Source organism: Zerene cesonia, chromosome Z, assembly GCF_012273895.1.
Source record: "Zerene cesonia ecotype Mississippi chromosome Z, Zerene_cesonia_1.1, whole genome shotgun sequence".
Lineage (NCBI taxonomy): Eukaryota > Metazoa > Arthropoda > Insecta > Lepidoptera > Pieridae > Zerene > Zerene cesonia.
In genome coordinates this window covers 11706923-11730921 of record NC_052122.1, presented here as the reverse complement: position 1 = coordinate 11730921, position 23999 = coordinate 11706923, and the positions used below count along the sequence as shown (strand labels likewise).

At 32.9% G+C, this 23999-nt stretch overlaps 1 protein-coding gene across 3 annotated transcripts in view; it reads left to right on the top strand.

Moving 5' to 3' along the window:
• Positions 1-23216, top strand: part of LOC119835879 (protein cab-1) — a 54955-nt gene extending 31739 nt beyond the window's left edge. The window contains exons 3-8 of one of the 3 annotated variants that reach the window (XM_038360959.1): positions 9027-9390; positions 11591-11702; positions 15508-15669; positions 17416-17589; positions 21442-21541; positions 23007-23216. In XM_038360959.1, coding sequence (XP_038216887.1) covers positions 9027-9390; positions 11591-11702; positions 15508-15669; positions 17416-17589; positions 21442-21541; positions 23007-23108 — 1014 coding nt within the window. In that variant the 3' untranslated portion in view covers positions 23109-23216. Of the gene's footprint in view, positions 1-9026; positions 9391-11590; positions 11703-15504; positions 15670-17415; positions 17590-21441; positions 21542-23006 lie in introns of all 3 variants that reach the window. The other 2 variants (XM_038360960.1, XM_038360958.1) reach the window with 2 other exon arrangements.
• Positions 23217-23999: the final 783 nt, after the last annotated feature.

The following is a 23999-nucleotide window of genomic DNA, read 5'->3' as shown; positions in this document are numbered from 1 at the left end:
CCACGATGTATTGACACTATCGATAAATTGCATTTGAAGACTTTCTTCTATTATATTTGCGTTCGAACTTGAAATAGCAAATAGATTATTGACAGTTGTATGGCAAACGTACAACATTTCTTTTCTCTTTATAGAACCGTATTATCTCGGCTCGGAATATTTCGTATACATCCTGCATTTTATTTAAAATAAATTTTTTGGAAATGTATAATCGATAAACTTCAAGTCGTTAACTCAGCCAAGAATTCAACTAAATAACAAAAGAGTAAGATACACTTCCTAAAGCATATACCAAACACTACCTGTGTTTATATATCTGAGATTATTCAACAGGTTTACTCCCTGCATAATCTTATCTTACGTTCAACGACCTAATTTGCCAGCTGATTTCATTCAATGCCAAGCTTGTAGGCATCAGCCATTTTGAACATTTAATGACGTCAGTAATTGCTTATCTGCTGGATACTCTATAAATGCTACAGTAATTTAATATACAATACTGAGCAAAGTTCTATTGTGTTTTTGTGTAATTGCGATAAGAATAAAGCTATTTTTTTTATTTATCTAAGAAATTGGCTCTCAATTCTAAACGTCATAAATTTAATAGACTGCATAGATTAAATATTTTAATAAAATAAATATAGTAACATTCAATCAAAATGTTTTTTAAACTATTATATTTGTAGACAGACTTGACATATCATGTAAATACTTTTTACTGACTCCTTGTCTTGATGAAAATTTGATCATCTTTGCGAGTTTGAAATAGTAAAATAATTAATAAATTGTAACATCCTATCTCAAGGTCAAGCATAGAGTTTGAATTTTAGAGATTTTCATCAATGGATACGTTCATGTAATGCATACTCATCTAATTAATTTTTACAAAGGTCAATTGAATTTTATACTAACTTTATCTATATTTCAGATATTATATTCACAATTTAACCACATTAATTAAAGAATATAATGAGTGATACTTCAGTCATGAATATATAGTAACATGGCTGCGCGGCGGACTAGTGATAAGGGTTTATCGCCGTTGATAACAGTGTGTCGACTTGCTTTGTAAGTGCTACGAAACAACTCATAGTCTTCGTTGAGTAACGTTTTTATAAAACTTCTATGCAATTTAGTAATAACTAACTTTCGCTCGCAGCTTCGCAAGCTTCCAATTCGGAGTAGTTTAATAGATGATATTGTACATATAAACTTTCCTCTTGAACCACTCTATCTATTAAATAAAACCCCATCAAAACACATTGCATAGTTTTAAAGATTTAAGCATACTTAGCGACAGACAGAGAAAGCGACTTTTTTTACTGTATGTAGTGATTAAGGGGAATAAAAAAAATCATAGCAACATTCTAGTGGGTTAAGCGCGAGCTGGCGTATCCAATCAAAACAAATAAGATGAGATGATTTTCTATTGTTTATAATAAAAAGCATTGATCATCTAACTTAATCACACAGACACGATTTCCTAAACTCAGTGCTCCTCTTTTTTCCTATTTAAGATACTAAACTGAATTTATTCAAAATTTGAGATTATAGATCTATTGTAAAAAAAAAAACAAAAACTTCAAAGTCAATGCGATTCCAATAAAAAAAACAAAATTATATAACCGCTTGGCCGTTTTATTTTTATTGAAAGAAGTTTATTTCGATATATTTGTATTACAATTACTAGCGCAGGCCGTGCTCTCCATGTTTTCATGTACAATTAATTTACTTTGACATTTCATCCGTATATTTCACTCGTTTGCTAATTAACGAACGTTTGTGTTCTATTTGCGTTTTAATTATAATGATGACAAACATTTATTGTAATAAGAATTCCAAAACGCAATGGGAAAAGGACTCACAATTAAATCAAACATATAATACTTATATACTAATAATAATGTATAGCAGAAGTGCTTGTTTTTAAAATGAGTTTCAGCGGCCCCTTAATTGCTCCGAAAGTTAACTTTTGGAGTAGACATCAAAGCTTGTTCAAATAATAAAAGAAAAGAAACATAATCATAAAACCCTTTAACACTAAGTAATCAAACGAACGAACGATTTGTCTATTACTGATACTTCACTGTCTGTCCGTCTGTCCATTGTTGCAGTTTTAGCTATACATAAAAATAGGAACGGATCGCGCTGATATCATTGGATGAGTGGCCGATGTTTATTTTTGAAAATTGTTTTTCTACAGCTTATGTGTAGATACAGAATCATCAACAGCCAATTCGATTCGTACTCGGCCGGTTTCTTAACTTAAAACCCAAGTATGGAATAGTTTGAGTACTTTCTAGTATAGACTACTTTTATGACACTAAATAACTTCGAATAAACCTTAGGCACTATCAAGTAAAAAATACTCAATTTTTAATTATACGAAAGCGGTTTAATGAACGACAGAATATCACGTGAGGCAACCACGCAACACGTTCTTAATTTAATTATTTAAATAATTTAAACTGAAAATCAAAAAACTTTAGAGTACCTTTCACATCATTCGCCATCTTCTTAGTGCGTTGATTTATTAAAAAAAAATGGTGAAGTTGATCCGAGTAGTCATCATTATTGGGAACTCCAGAGGTTCGAGAAGGGAGTTAAGTGTACCCATTATTACAGATTATTAATTATATTTAAAATGTAGTAGTTGTTCTGTTGCAAACAGTAGTTGCCAGTTAAGATTTAAGGCAAGAATATAATTTATATAGTAACCAAATAAGGGAGGACTCAACAATAAATGAGACCTTTTCGAAAATAAATTCAAATGAATTTATTTAAGAATTTCGAATTCAGTTTACGCGTTACATGGAATTCTCGCAATCGCCCTCGCTCGCGGCCCCGATACAATGGTTCTTTAGTTGAATTATATTAAAATCGGTTCTATAAGCGCTTCATATAATTGAAGTCGTCAACATCATCATCAGCCCACACATGCATCCACTGTCTGGCACTGCCAGCTGGCTAACGGGGCCCTTTGTATGTTCAGAAGAATAAGAAATAAATAGTAGTAGAAGCCATAAAGAATATAAGAATACAACACGCTGGCCAAATGCGGGTAAGCAGTTGTCACATGTCGTCCAACTTTTAATTCTCGGACAAGCCGGTTTTCTTATTATGTTTTCTATTACCGTTTCAAGTAGTGATAGTTAGTGGTAGTAATTTGAAAACTCAATACTCTATTATTCGATTTAACTCCTAGGTTCTTACCATTGACCAGCCACTGCTACAATACAATGAATATAACTGAAAACATACTAAATTATTACGAAACACCAGGACCGACATTATAATTCAAACCATTCACTGCTTTCAACCCGTGTATCCAAATCTCTAAACGGATAACATCAAAGCACTAAAATACAGTTTGACCTGCATACATAATAGCACACACAATTCTGCACTGAACAGTTCGCCAATTGAGAGATGATTCGAGATAAACATACGTCAATAATTAATAATCGTTCCACATTTAGCGATGAATACGACGCTGTCTCGCCGACATTCAACTAAACGGAATTGGGAATTCAGAACATTTGCGCCGAATTCACGCAAATTCGCGTTACATTACTCGTGTGGTATTTGGATGGAATTCGTGATGTGCGGTGTGACGCGAACAATCGTTTGAAAATTTGTAGTGAAAACTTTTTTTTATCAAAATTTCTCACATTTCGGCCAGGGGAAAATTCTATGGGTTCGCTTACTAATAAAATATCGCTTTAGTTGCTTTAGTCTATATTAAGCTCACACAGTAGATAAAGGAAATAGTAATTTTAAATTGCTGTAATAACTTATTCAAATATAATATAAGTACTTTCGGTCGATTAAGATCCTATCGAAAATCCCGCTCCCAAACGATCAGCGTAAAATATTATGCTACTGAGTTTCGTTCGATGAGTGGGGGGAACCGGAGGCATAGGCCGATCCTTTTCCTCACCCTTTCCAATCGATTCGTTTATTTCCTCCGTCAATCCTTTCCTTAACCCTTTAAGCCGGGTAATGCATTTGCATCGGCCCTACCTCTGCAAATGTTTGCTTGCAAATTTTTGCAAATGTATGGTTACCATCAGGTGAATCAACACCGTAGTTACCCGCTGTGATATAAAAAAAAAAAATTGTGATAGATTTTAACTTCAATAAGAGCGAGATCCAGAAAGCTCGTGAAATATTGAATTTGACAAGAATTACATTAGTTTCGTTGTTTGTGTATGCCATACAGCGTTTCTTGTCGCTTATTGTCATAACTTACAATAAATAAAATATCTTTCGCGAGAAACAAAACAAGGGGTTCAAATATCAAAAGTGTTCTCGTACCAGAGACAATGTGTTGCGATACTTTATACGGTGAGATTTTTTGTTATTGAAATATATTTTTATCAATTCCCTTTCAGTTCGCTTCGCTGCTGTCGCGTCTAAAGGAGCTTTACATCTCGCTCTGTAAAAATTTGTGTTTTGCTTCACTATTCGATAGGTCATAATATATAAATAGATTTACGTAGGTGTATGACCATCTACTTTGTAAAATAATTAATTAAGTGATGTATTTTTGTCATTCGTATAAAATACTTATTTAAAAACAAACTAAATTTTCCTTTTTAGTTTTCTGATAGTAGAAGGCGAAGGAATTACACATTTAAATCCGAATGATTTCTATACTTTTCTCATAATATTTTCATTCACTCGTTTCCCAATATATTCATTATTTTATGAAAATATAGGAGAAAATTTAAAAATTCAAAAAAACTAAATTTCATTTAACTCGGTTCGCTTAACACGCCCGGCTGGAGTAGAGCATCTGTCGGCTTAGCTGGATTCATTAAATTAAGCTGAAGTTTCTAGAATTCAAAAGTCTGCAATATACAGAGCTACCATCCACTGCAACGTCCTGATAGCGAAATGACGAATAAACAGCTACTACGGTAAAGACGCTTTATTTTTCAAACATTTTTCTATTCAACATGGCTTCTTTTAGGTAGGTAACAATAGAATAGGTACCAACGCCAGGTACCACCTGTATGGAAAACGGGCTATACAAGCCAAGTACAATAGCACCAACCAGTAACTCTTGAATAGGGATATTTATTGAACCTATTTTACCATGTATAAACAGTACTAGTTTACAGTAATAATTAATCTTTAAGCAAATCGATGTACCAAAAAATGAACAAGGTTCGCAATTCGGAGCCTATTTTTTAATAACCCGACGCAAAAAGGGGTATTGTGTTTGTAAGTAATTCGATAACTCCGTGCCTTTTCAGCGGATTGACATGATTTTTTTTTATTTTGATACGGATTCGCTGTCATTGGCCCATTTTAAAAGTTTCGGGTAGTACCTTGCTCCTCAGAAATTTAGAGTCCTTAGACTAAATACGAGATGAAAAATTCATTGACCAATTTTAATTTTTTATGATACGAGTAATATATAAGGACAAAACGAGCAACTAATTATAACTAGCAAACAGTAGTTCTCATTAAGGCTAAATAAAATATCAACCAATCCACCTTCAGCTTAAAATAACACCTCTATAATTTTATTTAATGAGTACAAACAGACTAGCTAATAAACACTCGACACTAATTGATAGCTCTCTTAATTATAGGCGTCTGAATATATAATGCAAGCTTCGTGAAAGTAATTAAACATTCGTCTTGCCTTTTAGTTTCGTTTCAGCGCCGTTCAATTTATTTCAAAATGACTTTCTTCTAAAATGTCACTTCGATGAATTTCCATCTTATTTTAATTTTATTGAAAATTCTAGACGATTAAACTTCACTGAGTTCACTCTAGACAGTTCCAACTACTTATTTTCATTTCAACGACTTCAAATACGTAGATTGTGTGCAAACAAGATTTATAAAGAAGCGAAGGTATCGAAAAGCTTCAGTATCTTTCAAAGAACTGCTTGTAAACAAGTAACAATGCAAAAGATTTAAACTGCTTAATATGCTTATTTATCTGCATTTACAGCATTACTAGAAAAAACAGTGTGTTTTTGTTCTACACAAGAATACTACGAATAGTTTATATAAAATGGCAACAGTGTTATATGTGGTAGTCGAGCCCGCTTCGGAACAAATAGGGCCAACTCGCACCGGGGTAGTACCACACCCCCACAGAAGACCGGCGTGAAACAGCATTCTGCTAGGTTTCGTTCGGCGAGTGGGGAGCCTGAACCCCATATCCTTTTATTTACCCTTCCCAGTCCTTACCTTTATTCCTCTCGCCAATGCTTTCTTGTTCCCTTCCCAATTGCAAGTCGGCAATCCATTTGTAGAGGCGTAAGGTCTGCAACAGATCTTATGCCTCTCCAAATGTTCATGGGCGGTGGTAGCGCTTACCATCAGGCGTCCCACCAGCTCCATAACCGACTGTGACTTAAAATAAAAAATAAAAATAAAACAGTAACTATACTAACATGCCCTTATCTTTATTTAATTTTACAACAATTCTCTCCTTACTTAATTAATACCCTAAGATTTCCAACCGGAGAGTTCGCCTGGAACTTTTGCAAGTCGACACCATTCCAGACTTACAACAAACAGTTTTATTTATTTCTTAAAACATTTTCTCCTCTTCCCATCAAATGAAAATATAAAAAAATTAGATAGATGATAATTCAACCAAACGCTAACAAATCATGCATATAATATTCACGTGTTTCATAAAAGCATTGTATAATATTTACAAATACCTTTCAGGTATTGCTTCAGTAATTTTTTTTGTATCTAGCGATATATCAATGTCAGCGAGTGACTAAGTATTTAGTAGTCTGCTGTGACGCGTATTTATCATCTCTTGTAATGCATCTCACGCTATATTGGATGTGTTCGAGAATGATAAAGTTTTGTCCCAATTGTGGATTACGTAACTATTTTATTTACACAAACTTATGAATACAATTACAATATTGCGTGGGTTTATGAATTATCTTATTTTTAAAATAACATCGCTTCGGAAGGTCACTCTCTGTCTGAACATTGTCCTGAAGAATATTCAAGTCTTCTAGTCAAGCTATAATGGTCTGTATGTATATAACAAATGTATTTTTCATCGTCTGTCTGTCTTCCCATATGGTTTTGATTAACAGTCAAAATAATACCGTGGTATCAGATTTTTTATTTAAATTTAATTATAACCGCGTTATGACAGAAAATGACTTCTTAGTCTGAAATCTTTTCAGCAATGACACATATATTATTGAACTGGCGAATCATTAGTAAAGGCTGTCTAAGGAATATTAAATATAAGCTATGGGAAATGTTTTCTAATTACTAATAACTATACATGAATCTGTCACACCTCGTAATGGTATCTACAATAAATCTCATGTTGTTCTGTATTTGGATACCACATTACGATAATATATAATATGGTGTAGGAAGGCTGCAATATAACTTTCACATTGAACATTGCTAGCAAATAATTAGATACTGAATACGTAAAATAATTTCCATCAACCTTGTCGCACGCTACTCTAGAAGCACTCAATAAATTAGAGCCAGACCGAAAAGTTTAGGACTTCAAGCGTTAAGACACTTTTGTAAACTAATCTGAACTAAAGCGAACTTTGAAAAGCAGCATGAATTTTCATAAATTTTTGTGTTTCTCATTTTCAATGAAGATAATCTCCCTTTAGATGGATTAAATCTCGGTATATTTAATTTAATTGGGAAATGTTATGCGCATTCGGTTGAACGCCGCCACCCCACGGATTAACTAAGAACACAACAGATTTGAATATTTAAAGCATACTAGAAATAATGAATGTTGAATGCAACTTGTATATATTGCAAATAGCATATAAACTGATGCTATAAACCGTTTTTTGTTAGAACGCGTTTTCCGTTTCGAAAAACTACAATTAAATGTCAAATTTGAATACTCGTTAAAAATAGTTTTGGTTGTCAAAACGATAAAAACTAGTACAGTTATAAATGTTTCGACTTACGCCGCGATAATATATTCAACGCCATAAACGCCGTAAAATGCCGTACAATATGTTCGTTATTCGCTTCGCTCTGCGCCTAGCTAATCGCTTTGATACAAAATCACAATAAATATAGAAAAAGAAATAGCAATATATCAGACCTTTATTGCTAGTGGCAACATTAACTAGTTTTAACTTATATTAAATCTGGACCATCGGGTAATTCTAATATTGACATAGGCATTAGAATACAACTAGTTCTCACTAGGGAAATCGCGATAGCGTAGACCGGTAAAATATAAATACACTAGCTTTCCGCGCACGGCTTTGCTCGCGTAGTCGCAGGAAAGATAGTTTTACTCGCATATTCCCGTTCCCGTGAGATATCCTATAAATATTTTTTATATCCTTTGTCCATCCCCCGGTTCTAAGCTACCTCTGCATAAATTTTCAGCCAAATCGGTCATTCCGTTCTTGATTTATAAATAGTGTAACTTACACCACTTATATATATAGATAATAGATATATAGATATATATAGATAATAGATATATAGATAGAAGTGACATGATGTATTAAGTCCCAACCGAATTACTATTTTTTATTTGAACAAATAATGGAAAAATATTACAAGGTAAATGCGGGAGAAAATCTGTTTTTTACTCGACGTTTTAATTATAACTTTTTTGTTTACTTTCGCATTACATTACAGGTGGACAGCGTAGCCTTAGTAATATGCTTAATAGGGTTTGATTGTTTTAATGTACCAATTTATGTTGAAAATGTATAATTTATCTCTATTTTATTGTTGTTCAGATGACGTACTCAGTATAATTTGATTATACCGAAAGGACTTAATTAATTACTGATTATCACGCATTGCGTTCCAGAATTAATTAATTTTTAATTATATAATTAATTTAAAAGAGTTTAAATATTTAATTAAAGTGTTAAATTGAAATATAACCGCGTTGTGGAAGAGAAAATATTGTATCGATGTATATTTTAATAGTATGCAAAATATTATTTAAGTAATTGTCTATCTATAATAAAAAGTACCTAACTTTTTGTATAAGAAAAATGTTTGTTTCTCAGGAAATCGCCGTACTCCGTCGCTGGGAGGGTATGGAAAACCAAGACCCTGCAAGACAAGATCCCTACAGCGTGATTCTGGACTACAATCAAGACCAGCCTTCCATCCTCCTCGCTCGACTTCTAGGCCTGGGGGCAGACTACCGCAAATTCTCTCAACTCCCACCCAACCTGCGATCGTTTAACAACTTTAATCAGAATCGCGATATCGAATTCGAAGATCGACTCGAGAGCCAAGTTCGGAAAACTGAAGAAGAAAAGAAAACCAAAGAGGAGATTGAGCTCGAGACGCTGGAGAAGCAGGAGAAGAGGAAGAAATTCGCTTTGACGCCGCTTGATGAGGGTTACTACGATACGGAGCAAACAGGTTGGTTCTTTTCTTATCCTAGTCGTCTTCAATATCAGCACCAATGCACAGATCATGTTTTTGATGACAATTTGTTTTGACTTTATATCGTTACTATTAGGTATTGTAATTCCGAAAGTAACTTTATCAATCTGTCTCTTCTCACACTCATGGAATTTGATATATAGATAGTGTGAGGCACAAGAAAGGTTAGAACAGTTTTATCTCGGATATCCCACGGAAACGAACAACTCGGGGAAAAGCTCGGAACTATCTTTTTCTTTGACTAAAAAGCTGCGGACGGACTGCTAGTACAGAATGAAGCAAAATATCATTTCTCTTATTATGTATTTAAGTATTACACTCATCAGTTTTTAGTGTCATGTTTATTTTATTACTGGTCTTCCACGGGCAGCATGGAAGGAAAAGAGAGACAGCAGCATTATTGTTGTTTCTGTAAGATTTCCAGGATTAATGCCTATGTCCTTTTTCCGGTCACAAACAATCTTTTTAACACATTTTATGTAAATCAGTTCCGTGGTTTAGGTGTGAAAAAGAGACAGACAGACAGAGTCACTTTCGAAACAATAACATTAGTCGGAATTAGAGTTAGAGTTAGAGTTAGAGCGGAAGTAGAGTTTCAAATATAATATGAGAATAACACTAATACCTTAATAACTATAATAAAAACGATTACCAATTGGCCCAGTCAGATATAACAGATACGAATAAGAAGCTTTATTTACAAATGCATTTCATATTTCCGATTCAAGCCGTTTCATATAAACTCTTCTAATAAATATAAAGTGCAAATACTTGAAATAACTAAATAAAATATCCATAGATGTTGTTGCTGTCGGAGTATTCCCGCTGCAAGCCGAAGCAATTTTGCAGGGATACAATGTAATATTGTCACTGCCCATTGCAATCTATACGAGTATCACTAAAGATAGCTAGCACTCAAGATAGCTTTGTTGACGATCCTGCTGCACTCAGATCTTTACTTTAAACATTAATTGGCATTAAAGTACTTGTAGAGCACTTAGTTCAGTCTTAGTTACAGCGTCAGTATCGATGTCAAGTCTAATGGATTTTAATTAGTTGAGTTTTACTCATATAAATTATACAAACATAAAATCGACTGTAATGCCTTTAAGGTGTTTTCAGTATATCTCGCAATAAAATTTCTATATCAAGTGTCGTATCATTTTAGTAATGAAAATGTACTTTTGTATGTATCTAGATTCATTGATAACACTAATTAGAAGCTGGGAAAACCTCCCAGGCTAAGGATTTTTCGATTATTATCATGTGATATTTAGTGAATAAACGTAACATTTTCATACAGTAATGAAACCGTCAAGCGTTATAGCCATCGAGAGTGTATAATCAGGCGACCCCTCGCGATGACGTCAATGAGTTAAACACCGTGACGTTTACACATGGCCAATCCTTTATGATATAATATTTTAATATCACGAACACTTGCTTTTATTGTTCGAGCACAAAACGCCGCGCCAAACATTATTCAATGTGTTTGATTTAGTCGAAAGTTCTAGATTTATGTGGAAAATTTTGTCTTACATTTGATCTTTATGGGGACTAATATAAAGGAGCTGTTGTTGGTGGAGTAATTAAAATATATGGAATTGCGTATAGTTCGCTTGAAAAGCGTTATGCGACGCGTCGTGGCCAGCCCCACCGTGCGTCATTCATTTTTTAACGCATAAAACTCGAATGAGTGAGGGAAACAATCATATAATGGACCTCTGGACACAATAGGAATTCATAAGAATGTAATTGTTTTATTTGGAGATACTTTGTTTTGTTTTCCTTATTATGATATCGGAATTAAAAGTAGCCCATGAAGCTCTCCATTTCCTATTTAAACTAAAATTACTTCTTCCAGTAAAAATCTTAAAATAGACATTATATTAACCAATTAACTCTGAAACGAGCTATAAATAACTTATTGCAAGTAATTTCAATCTCATCACATTAAGGGCACTTCAGCATTCAGTTTTGCGTACATATCTGCTTATGGAATTTTCTATCGCTCCAATAGTGCCTGAGATTTGTGCGTTCAAGCAAACAAACAAATATACAAAAATAAACATCCTTTTCTATGTTAATGATTATTATTACAAATTACACATTTTCTAAACATTTAATTATAACACAAGATGCAAAGTTGTTGTATTTAATACGCTGTCCCTTGCAGAAACAAATACACCTAGCAATGTTATGGAACCCCGCAAGACGAGGCAGAATCCGAACTGGAGTAGGTCCAAGACCCTGATCGCTGATAACTTGGATGAATTGCGTCTGGGCGTGTGAGTATACACCATTTTATTACTTTTATAGCTTTTCTTACTTATTGTTCTAATTTTCTTGATTGATAGAATATTCTCTGCTTATCTACAATGATAGAAAACGTAATACACTAGAGTTGCAAGTACATTATTACATAATTGAAGACTATTTTTTAATCATCATCATATTCTTGGTAGGTACATAATAATATTATTGTAAAACATGATTCATTTATAAAAGGAACTATATGACACTGATTACAAATAATATGAATATATAAATAATTGATATTCTAATTCAAAGCTATATAAAAAATATAACGTAATATGTATGGGAGCTTACCTAATTCCTTAATGTTTTAAAATATAAACATACTGATTACTATTAACATTTCGTTCAGGTTTCGTTCTTTGTGTGTGTAATAGTATGTAAATGATAAAAAATATCCGATTAATTTCGTTTAAATGAGAGAAATCTGTAATTTTGGGAAAAATTTAATATTTTCAGTACGTACTTCTTAAAAAGAAGAATTAACTATATACTGTTATAGAATTTATTTCAAGTGCGTTATAATTTTAGATCTATTTAACGTATTAATAGTACTTGATGAATTATTGAAAAAATACATTATAATATATTAGGTGTGAGTCCATTATGCGAACATACCCAGTTTAATAATTTATTCAAGTATGACTGGGGGGTTCTGAAACTCATGATGTGACGAAGACATGGACGTGTGTCGATCGATTTTGCATTAAGAACAAATAGGTGATCGCCCTTTCACGTCTTAAGGGAGTGAGGTTGCAGGAGAGAAGTTTCCAGATAAACAGTTTTAGAGTTACACGTGCTGTATTTAATTCAGATAATAATATAAAAATTTAAATAATAGAATTATTAAGAACGAACAACCAACTACGGTTGTTCGTTCGGTCAACCGTTATTAAACCTATCAGTGGTGTCACGAAAATGAGTTTCTTTTGAATATATAGATTAAAAAACTGTATTGAATAGTCAGATATCAATGCATAGATACTAGTACTTAGGCTGTGGACCACATAGCATCAGGTGGCCCAGATGCCCCTTTGCTTGTTCCACCATAAAAAGGATACATACCTACAGAGTGTCGACTGTAGGACTACCTAGAATTGTCTATAAAGTCTTGAGTCTAGACTCTAGACTTTAAAACCTAGACAAATTCTAACTTGTCGCGACGATGTGCTTACTAGCAATGGCTGGGGCGACAAGTTTACAGTTGCTTCATTGTTACTTTTTATTGGCTTTTTAACTAACAGATACGAATTGAATCATGTAAATAATAAGGTATTTAATGGGAGTACGTACATAGGTAATTTGTAAGAAGAACAATTATTAAGGCATGTTTATTAATCTTCCAGAAAATTTGAGTTTTTAGCTTGTAAGTGTTATTTATTCATTGGGTTAATTACTATGGAATTGACATCGTCGTTTTTGTAAAATCTTAAATTACCTCAACCACAAAACAGTGTTTCTGAAATTGTTAAAGGTACTAATACTCAGTCAAACTTATCTAATCACTAATACCCATCTACCTAAAGTATTGAGAAAACGACATAACGAATAAGGAAATTAAACGAGAGTAAATTGAAAACAATAATTTTAAAAGCAAAGAATATTTTATCACATTTCCTTTTGTCAGTTTTTCTTCACATTTCGAAGGTATATAATATATAAAAATGTGTAAATTTCTGTCATTAACATAATATTTAAAAATCTGATCACCAGTCTAAAAGCAATTTATATAAAAGCACAATTGTTAAGAAAAACTGAATTAACTAACTCTGCTGTATTATAATATCGTAACATCTGCGTCAATGTTGTACAATTCGTCATAATATTATTACATTTTCTTTTCTAAAATGATATATATTTTAATCGTGTCAATGCATTACATCAATAAATTTTTGTATAAACGCCATGATAACTCGACATCGTTCAAACGCTTTTACCTCAGTAAATTGCAAAACCACTTCACAAACTGAACTTCGATGATTGGATTCTATTTTTCGCATCAATTAAAGAACGAATAAACAACATCCGCTCTTTTTTATTACGTATTTCAAAGTTCGCAGGTGCGAGCAGAATAATATAAATATGTAAAAGAGATTCTAATAGTTTGATTCGATACGATTCATTGGCGGGATATATCAACATAGTTGGAGTATAATCATGGCGTTTTTATGTAACTACGCAATAGCTATACAGTATTACTTCCAGGGCTAATAAGGTCTACCGTATACCTGTCTCCTTACTGCCAACAAATCTGCGCGTGTTGAAAATATCCCAGGCTAAAGACTATACGGAGAGGTGAACATTATCGACTATATTAGATACCTACCTAGGCTCCTTTAGAAGCATGGAGAGACGTCAAATTTAGGAAATCAGTGATGACTTTGGAGTGGCTTCTTAATTGTAACTGACTTTTGTTAATAGATTATTAGAAACATGATCATATTAAGGAGATAAACTTTTGTTCATGAATGTTATTTCAGCCATTACAGAGACAAATTATGAAGAGGAAAACATTATCTTCGTATAAAGGACATGAATTTTATATTCAACGAACACAAAACGTTTAAATTTCTTTTAACCCCCACCAACTTCTTAACAAACAATTTTTTCACTACTACTATCATATAAGAAGCCTCCCCAAAGGGCGTCGTCTAATGGAAAACGTCACATAGTGCCTTTTCATACGAACTGAAGTGACAGTAATGTGACGTATTTAGTAAATTCGATTAAACCTTACACAGACCGGTAACGCGGTGCCGCCAAGCCCAGACTAGACAATTTATTTTACTTTTTCTACAAAAATTGCGATAAACACAATGAAATACTCTTAGGAGTTGCTTTGCTTTATTTTAACTGATTTATTTCTATTAGTAAGTAGGTCAAAGCTTTTTACGTCTACGATACTGAGGGATATAATTTAAACGCTCATTGCGAACTACGAGTAAAACTAGTTGTGTATATACCTTATATATAGAAAGTAGGAAACTGCAAGTTCTATAACTTTAGAAACAATGTCAGACAATTTAATCACACTATCATGAAAGTTTAAAGGCGAACAGACTCCGAGGCACTGCTGCTCTGTAAGGTACTTATATCAATAACGTCATATTACCGAAGTTGCGACATGCTCGTGTGCAAAGGCCAACAGTGTGACGCTTCCGCAACCTCTACCCTGGATCCACCACTAGCAGATATCCCGGTGTACGTCTGTATATTTTGCAATTTGAAGAGCACTTCAAAATTATCATGACAATTACGAATTGGCAGTATAGGAGTTATGTATAAGTTCGCTTCTTGTTTTGTTTGTGAACGCATGTGTTTATTATTAAGATAACTATCGTGTAAGCGAATCGTGCATGAAATAAATTATAATAATAAAGACCCCCGAAAGAAAAACTACCCCGTTTTGAAATTAGCTTACAACCAGGTTATTTAAGATCGAGCGTGAGCTTATCTTCTCTTATTTAATATTAAAATGTCTGCTTTTGACACCGCAATATAAAGTCCAACGAATATTGTCGTAACAATTGTAAAAATATTTGCCAAATAAAGGGCATTTAAATTTTTTGAAGAAAGAAGATTATGAAAATGTATTCTTTTCAAAATAGTAATTTTATGTATATTCGGACATACCTTAAATCCATATAATTGTAAGTTGTAGTTAAAAGTGTGAATCACGATAACTTTTACTCTATAGTTTCTTTTTTTATTGACTACCGGGACAGATAGAAGCGACGAAATAAGCATGAAATATAATAAATATAAATCCATTAGCAGTACTGATGGAGCCACAGGGAGCACGGTCAAGCCTCACCACATTCACATCATAGAAACGGTGAACCCAAAACCAGTGGAATCGATTTACAGCAATGCCCTACTAGCGGCTATTGGCGCAGCCGTGTCCATGGCATTGGTCGGTCTGGTCTTCGGATGGTATACGTAAGTTTTCTTCTATGTATCATGTTTTAACATTGTTGTTGTTCGTTATAGAAGCTAATGGAAGAATCGAGAAGACAGATTTTTATTATGAAGGAGAATACATACTATTTGTTATCCAATTAGTTTTTGACACTTCAGTATCGCTCATTTAGATTGATCTTCTATGCTATCGATCAGGAATGTTTACAATTAACGACAACAAAAACAAATAACGAATTGCTTGCTTAAGAAATAAAAGAATCGTCGGGGAATATCTACAACTATTAAAATTTTATTGACAAGCTGAATCGATCAATCTCATTTTTTCAACATTAGATATTAAGGTAAATCTTACTAAGTAGATAGCCTGACGACTGAAATGCTTAATATGCTGAAGGAATATCAACCACGTAATGCATTCCTCCTTTTAGATATTAGTTTCATATTTATTAAAAATTACCTTAAAATGTAATATAAGATAAAATAATCACTGAGAAATTTTGATGCCACTATGAAGGCGATTTTTACAATCTTTGAATAATGTTTTTGCGTTGTATTGTATATCTCTGACAAAAAGTTTATTTTTGAAATAATGTTAATATGAAGTGGTATATCAAGGCAAGCAACAATGAAGATATGCAATTTACCCAGTAGTCCGTGAATTTATCAGCACGTCTCAACTCTCAGCATGATACCTCGCACGCACAAGCTCTTATCAAATTTATTTTCCACTACATAATCTTAGATTAAATCTATTAAGTAGTTTTCTCATACCTTTCCTTTCATACTTTTTTTCAAGTCAACTTATTGCGCGTTTTTGTAGGGGAGGCCAAAAGGGGATTTTCGGATTAACTGGAGCACGTTAGATTAATATTAGGAAAGTCTTACCTATTGATAAGTACCTCCAATCAGTATGAGCACAAATACTAAAAAAACGATCATCCATCAGACAGATTAGCGAAATTGGAACTTCTTTGTTATGGATCTTATAGTGGATAATGATTTGACTCAGACTCAAAGCGATCAGTGAAAAGGGTCTGGGCTACGTAGAATTCACACCGGTATGAAGCGCATAATTATATTTCAGGTACATCCTGAAAATGAAATATATCAGTGTCTTAGCACTGAAATTAAATGTTAATTATTTTTACATGTTAGGACCCTTTTTCTTGCTATTGTCTTTTTGCCAATTCTAATAGGTGTTCGGTTCTCGAGTCCACATTCAGCATCATGGCCTCCCCTCATACATTGTTATGCTGTGAACCCTAATGATTCATACTAATTGTCTATTCATATATTTTACGTTTTTAATAATCATTAACGTCATGAATTTTCGCTAATAAGTAAGGAGATCCAAAATCCTTAAATATTATTGTAATATTATAATTATAGCGTCGAGTAATTGAATCCCAGTGTGTCAAGTCTAAACAAATCCGAAGTCATAACAGCTGTGCAAAATATTTTCAATGCTAACTGTAATAAACATATCTTGCATTTAGCATCATACAATTATTTTCATAATTAATCAATGTTTTTTAATACGGTGTAAGGTTAACGAAAGTGTGATGTATATTATATGTATATATAATATAATAATCAAGGAAGGCCCTTCACAGCTTACAGATCAACGAAACATAATGTCTCTATCTTTCAACTGTTCCACGTAACTCAATTTACAAAACATACATACATAATTCGGAATTGAACAACCAATATTTGTAACTTAAACTGTTAAATCCACTCCAGTCCAACTAACGTGCATTATAGTATCATATATCTGCCCAGTCTCTCGAAGAAGGCTAAAGCAGCAGCAGACGTGGACTACCCGGCGTATGGCGTCACCGGCCCTACTGTGGACCCCAGCGGGGACAGGAAGCTGGCCCACTCGGCCCACATGTACCACTACCAACACCAGAAACAACAGATCTTGGCTATGGAGAGGTGAGTAAACAGTACATTTTATCAATGTTTTCACTGAGATATTTCCACAACATAGGTAAAATTAAATATACAACATAGGTAAGTTAAATTTAATATCCTGTACTCCGTTTGTCTCTTATTTATCATAATATTTTGTCTCCTCACTATTCCTCATTCAAAATTTGATAGTTAAAAAGTATTTATAACAGATTCACTTCATATGTTCTCTACATATGAAGCGATTCGCGCAATTTGTTTGCGATTTTTTTTATTCTTCAACTCGGCTGCATCGTAAATTCACTTAAGATAACTTGGCTGCCATCCGACTGCGCTTAAGTACATTCTAAGTTATTTCCAACTCCGCATTTCGCCGGCAGTAGATTGCTTTTCAAGGAAACCTTGAATTTTTTTTAAGCGGACATTATTTTTCGTTAGGCCGTAGTGCGAATGTATCGCACTAATGTATTATGCGGAACTTTTCTTTTCACTGACGTCCATCAAGTGAAGGTTGGGAGTTGACAGGCTTTATTACTAATTTCGAACGAAGTAAACACAAGTTTTAATTAGAAATGAAATATATTTAGAAATTAAAAACTTTTTAACGGATTTACGGTCGGTACGGACCACGCTCGCTGTAAAGTGTTCGAAACGTCGGGTTAATAATATAATGAATAAATCACGTTTAAAATCCGTTAAAAAGTTTTTAATTTCTAAATGTATAATACTCGCGTGAAATCAAACACAAGAAAATACTAAGGAAATATATACAATGGATTTGTTTATCTTAGAAGTTAGAGTGATTAACAGAGCTCGTGGTTCGCCTGATGTTAAGCAATCACTACTGCCCATGAACATTTGCAGAGAAAGGGCTTCTGCCAATACGTTGCCCGCTTTTAGGAGTAACAGACAACAAAAATTGAGATTTAGCGTTATAAATCTTAAAATGAAAATCCATCCAAACATTTAAACATTACCTACATTAAAGTTCGATACTCATCATACTTTTCATCCAATAAAAAGTAATCCAATCCAATAAAATCATCAAAGAGGCTTCCATTGAGAGCACTTTCAATTTTCGAATAAAGAAGAATTATTGGTTCGACCACTTCTGACAATCTGTTTTTAGTATTCCATCTGAAAATACGTATTGTATGATAATTCACATTCCGTTAAATCAGCATCATATTTTATTCACTATAATGATACAGTATTATCACATATATCACGCACAATTCGGTAATTAAATAATCAATTGTCATAATTTACGAATTGCTTTTGTAGTATAATTTACTTTTTTAATTAAAACGTACTACGTAAGGAATACCTCAAAACAAATTTCTAATTTTCGTTAAAACGCATTCCAGTTTGAACCATTTAATATTTTATTTAATGGTAATAACAATATGATTTTGATTATATTGTGAAAAAATGTATTTGTGAAATTCGTTTTACATGAAATCATTTCATCATCAGCCCATATATGTTCCCACTGCTGGGACACAGGCCTCCTATGAGGGATTAGGCCATAATCCACCACGCTGGCCAAGTGCGGGTTGGCAGATGTCACATGTCATCGAACTTTTGATTCTTGGACATGCCGGTTTCCTCACGATGTTTTCCTTCACCGTTTTAAGCAGTAGTGATGTTATCTACATGTGCAGATAAATTGAAAAATCAATTTATTTCCTGCACGCTCGCCCGGTATCGAACCCCGACTTATCGATTTTGAAGTCCGAGGTTCTCACCACTGAGCCACCACTGCTTTTATGAAATCATTTATTGAAGAAAAATATAAACGGTCAAACCACAACAGTATTCCTTGTTGTATTTTTTAAAACGAAACACACAGCTGTGAAATTGGATATTCTTTATACAAATTGATCAAGTTAAATGGATGTTTGGCGCATCTAAACACACAAAAAGGTTTCGGGGTCAGCTTCATAATAACAACGTATAAACGTTAATTGATTTTGGTTTATGTTTGTGTTCATATTCGTTCCACAGATAAAATTGCCCATTCATAAAATTTTTCATGAATAAGAAAACAAATCAGTACAAATCAGAAAGAACGATATCCAGGTACGCATAGCGTAAAATAAATTATGGAGTACATTTTTAATAAAAATAAGACATCATAACTTCGATATCAATACATATAAGTATGTGATATATCTACTTAAGTATAATTGTGAAATAAATAAGGAATACCAACTGAAAAACCTTTGAAATGTTATTCCGTTTCATGTACCGTTCGAAAGAATGTTTCTTCGATATCGTTGACCCTTTGTTTCCACGTATTAATGTGAAGAGCACATTTGTTGATCGCAACATACACTCAGTTTTATTACGTATTATTTGCCGCAATCAATTATCCGCTAAAGTGACTATACCTACTGCCTTAAGAATGACTTTAATTTTGTTGTTTTTTGTCGTTACTTATAGAAGTTATAGAATATTTCTGAATAATACCATATACATCATAATTGTTTTAATAATGAAGTATGTATGCGGTATTTTAAACTGTTTGTTTTTAATTTAAAAGCCTGACAGACACCGCGTTCATTGTACGCTGTTCTAAAGTCTAAATAAAATAATATTTTCATAAATAAATCGTGTATTAAAGTAAATGCTGTTATTTCCATATAGATAATACTATATCAAAACAAATCGAAGATGTTAATAAAGTAAAGTATAAATTCGTCCATCTAAGAACAGCTTTCACTATTCAACAGTAGGTAAATCTCCTAGACCAAAGCGTGACAGTTATAATCACATGTGAAAGTCAATCGAGTTTATGTGCGAATGCAATCGAGTGAGCACTGTGCATGGTTGGCAAGAGGATTGCTTGTCAAGCTCGTAATAGAAGAAAATATGCGACGATAGAGGAAACGGAAAATGTTCCCTCAAATGTCGCAATATTTAACATGCCCATTTCAAATACGAAACATACGTGTTAATCGACATAATTTACTAACCATTTACAGACAGCATTTGAGTGGTATTATCTCTAGTTAGAACTCTGTTGTTACATGTGAATATAAGTTAAATTATTATTTTCTTATAATAATACACACATCTAACAACCGATATTAAATAAAAGATGAGCGACAGCCAATAACGTTTAAACCCAATATTAAATGCAAATCAAAACATTGCATGTAAAACACGCAGATACTGTAGACCGTTGCTTCCAACTAGTTGGAAACTTAATATTTAAAACAATCAATCTATGCCTCAATTCATTCGCACCTTCCCGTACAAATACAAAGCAATTACTAAATACACATTGTAATATTGTTAGGTGTCCCATGTCTGTTTGCGCAACAACTGTAACTAGGTTTGATATAATTGCGAAAGGTTATGCTTGATGAATAGCGCCGAGCTTCTGATGCATTTACTTACCGTTTCTGTTGTCTATTTGCGATATAACTTGTTATATATATACATTTTTTTATATACAAATACAACTATTTCTATGTTGTGTTTGAGTGTTAAAATTAAAAGGATCAAAAAATATGTAACAGGTAACAACATCAAATTACTTAGGTACTGTCGTTAAGAAAATTTTACAAATTTCCAGTGGCAGTTTAACATTTTTGATGATATGTAGCGTATTTTGCACTCAGCCTCGTTTTTCATACGAGGTGTTTCTATGTTAAGTAAAAAAATATATACTAATGCATTGAAAGAAACAATTTGCAATTTATGAATACCGAAAAAGAAAATTAAAATGTAAAAGAACGAATGTAAAACAATGAACATAATAACTCCATATTATAAATATGGAAATATTATATACAAGGACATATTTTATAATATAATTTTCTTAAAAAATAACCGCTAGTTTAATAAAACCAATCTTGATTGTAATAGAAGCTGCTTGGGGCGCAACGGATCTATCTCGGACCCTGAATCGGAAGATGAGAATGAAGAGGGAGACTACACCGTGTACGAGTGCCCTGGATTCGCTACGGTGAGTGGCTATTTTTTCTAATCAGTTTATATTACTTTTAACTCAGAAATGAGGTTAACCGCCTGGAGGAGTTATTGAGAGAAGACATTTATTAAGAGAAATCTTTATACCTACTCTGTGAGTCAAACATCATTCAAGTATTAATATTCCCTTCTCTTTGTAGAACTTGAAATTATGATATAAAATAGAGAGCATTTTTTTTAATTAACCCTGATTGATAAAATTAGCCTCAAATCGTATTTTTATACAATCTTGTTTCATGTCGGTACAGTTTATTAAAACACATCTTCTTTCAGTTTTTATTTTATTATTATTAGCCTAAAATCTAGAATAAAGCTCAAACTATCCTCCATTGTTATACTATTTATACGGACAAAGACACGAACGCCGGGCCGGTATCCAAGAAGATATCTAACCACGATTGAGTAAAGGACATGTGCTCAGAATAATTTCTCCCGACAGAAATGTCCGTAAGCTTCGCAAATCCGAGACACTCCTGTTGCATGACATGCAGAACGTGCCATGCTTGCGAGATCGTGTAGCTAATATAAAATCAGGGATTGTTCTTTACTCGTGTATTTTTTTCGCTCTTTTACTTGTTTCTTTAGCGTTATGTTATTACGTGTTATACATTGTTTTCAAAATTTTGCATATTTCATGAAACTATGCTTAAATTTGTCCTTACAAATAAAAAACATGTTTAAATATAAAAAGCAAAATCATCACATAAAGCATGAGAATAATAAAAGCCAATACTCTCAAAGTTTCGCGGACTTCCGGAGCTTTTCTATTAAACTTTATAAAATCAATTTACTATCAATGTATAAAGTTATCTTGTTCTTGCGGTTCAAATAGTTTCCGTATATTTTAATTAACAAAGGTAAGAATAAATTTTATCTTTGAGTTGGAGGTTTCTATATCATTTTCTTATAAATGCAAAATAATTCATTTTTAACGACTAAAGCGAACATTCATTATTACGATATAGAGTCTCTATTAGAGCTAAATATAGCAAATCTTAGTAATAATAAAATGATAATTTTTAATGGTAATTTAGATTTAATTTCAAGTAATGAAGTTAATTTTTAATTTTTTGTAGTTAAAAATGTAAGCTCTTTACTGAAAGCTGAAAGTACTATGAATTATATATGCCTTTTCAGAGTTTAAACGAAACAGGTATTATTGTCTTAATTCGGCATCCGGGTGAAAAGTCCTTATCTTTTACCCCACGTAATATTACTGATACGACCCTGGATTGATTTTGAGTGACTCTGTTTGGACGAATTTAATTTATAGATCAATTATCCATAATTTCATAAGTATCTTATTGTATTCGTAGAACTTTCACTACCTACAATTTCATAAAGTGATACATATTATACATATTTTAATAAAGTGTACAGATGTTAAGCAACATAAACAATTGAAACACAGTGAAATATGATAGTCAAGTGTATTATTTCAGACTGGAGACATGGAAGTGAAGAACCCCCTCTTCAACGAGGAGCCGACCCCCGCCACGCCCGGCAAGTGCGAGGTGGTGGAGCCCCAACCCAAAAATGATTAATCAGTAAACACGGTCTCGATATGCCGCTCTGTTTACGTCAATTTCTGTCAATGGTATCTATCTATATCTGTCGTTTCAGCAGCAAATCATAAAAAATCAACAAAAAAAGTTACTTTTTTAAATATGAGAATTTTATCTTCGTTAGTTTTCCTAGTTTTCCTAGTTTTGTTCTTAATTTCTGCTCGTTTCGTTCCGTTGCTAACGCTGTTGCTGTTCAATGTTGAATTCTTTTTATTATTATTAATGTTTTTCCTAGTTTTATTAAAGTTTATTGTTTAGTTGGTATATAAAATTGGTTTATTTCATATTTTATTTAGCACTTTATATATTGGCCTATTCCTAGTCAAAATTATTTTAATCGCTTAACTATTATCATATTACAAATATTATAAAAGATTTATTAATCGTTGTCTAGAGTAAGGAAATATATAATTCGCTTCAAAACATTTGCTCGGTGTTAGTTGTAAGAAAATTATTTACAAGTATCAAATATTATCATAAGTAACTTGACTATGAATTTATGAGAATGTTTTAATGTACCTCTAGGCTAAGTGTGCTCAAGCCGTTTGTGTGGCTTTGATTGTACTGATAGCAAATTTGATCACATCACAGTCCCCTCGATTATCCACGTCACAAGTAAATAGCTTTTAACATAAAGCACCATTCAATATACAAAAAATATTTCTTATTACACGCTATAATTCAAATTTAGTTACATTTTATGAAAAATTGACTACCGGAGATTCCTATTGAGCTAATAATATTTCTGGAAACGTGCGGAAAAGAACAAAAATGCATGAGGAAATAAAAAAAAATATGTATTAATACTGCTTTTGAATTTTTATAACTCATATTGGCAATCCCAGCAAAAACGCAGACGTGTGACAGCTG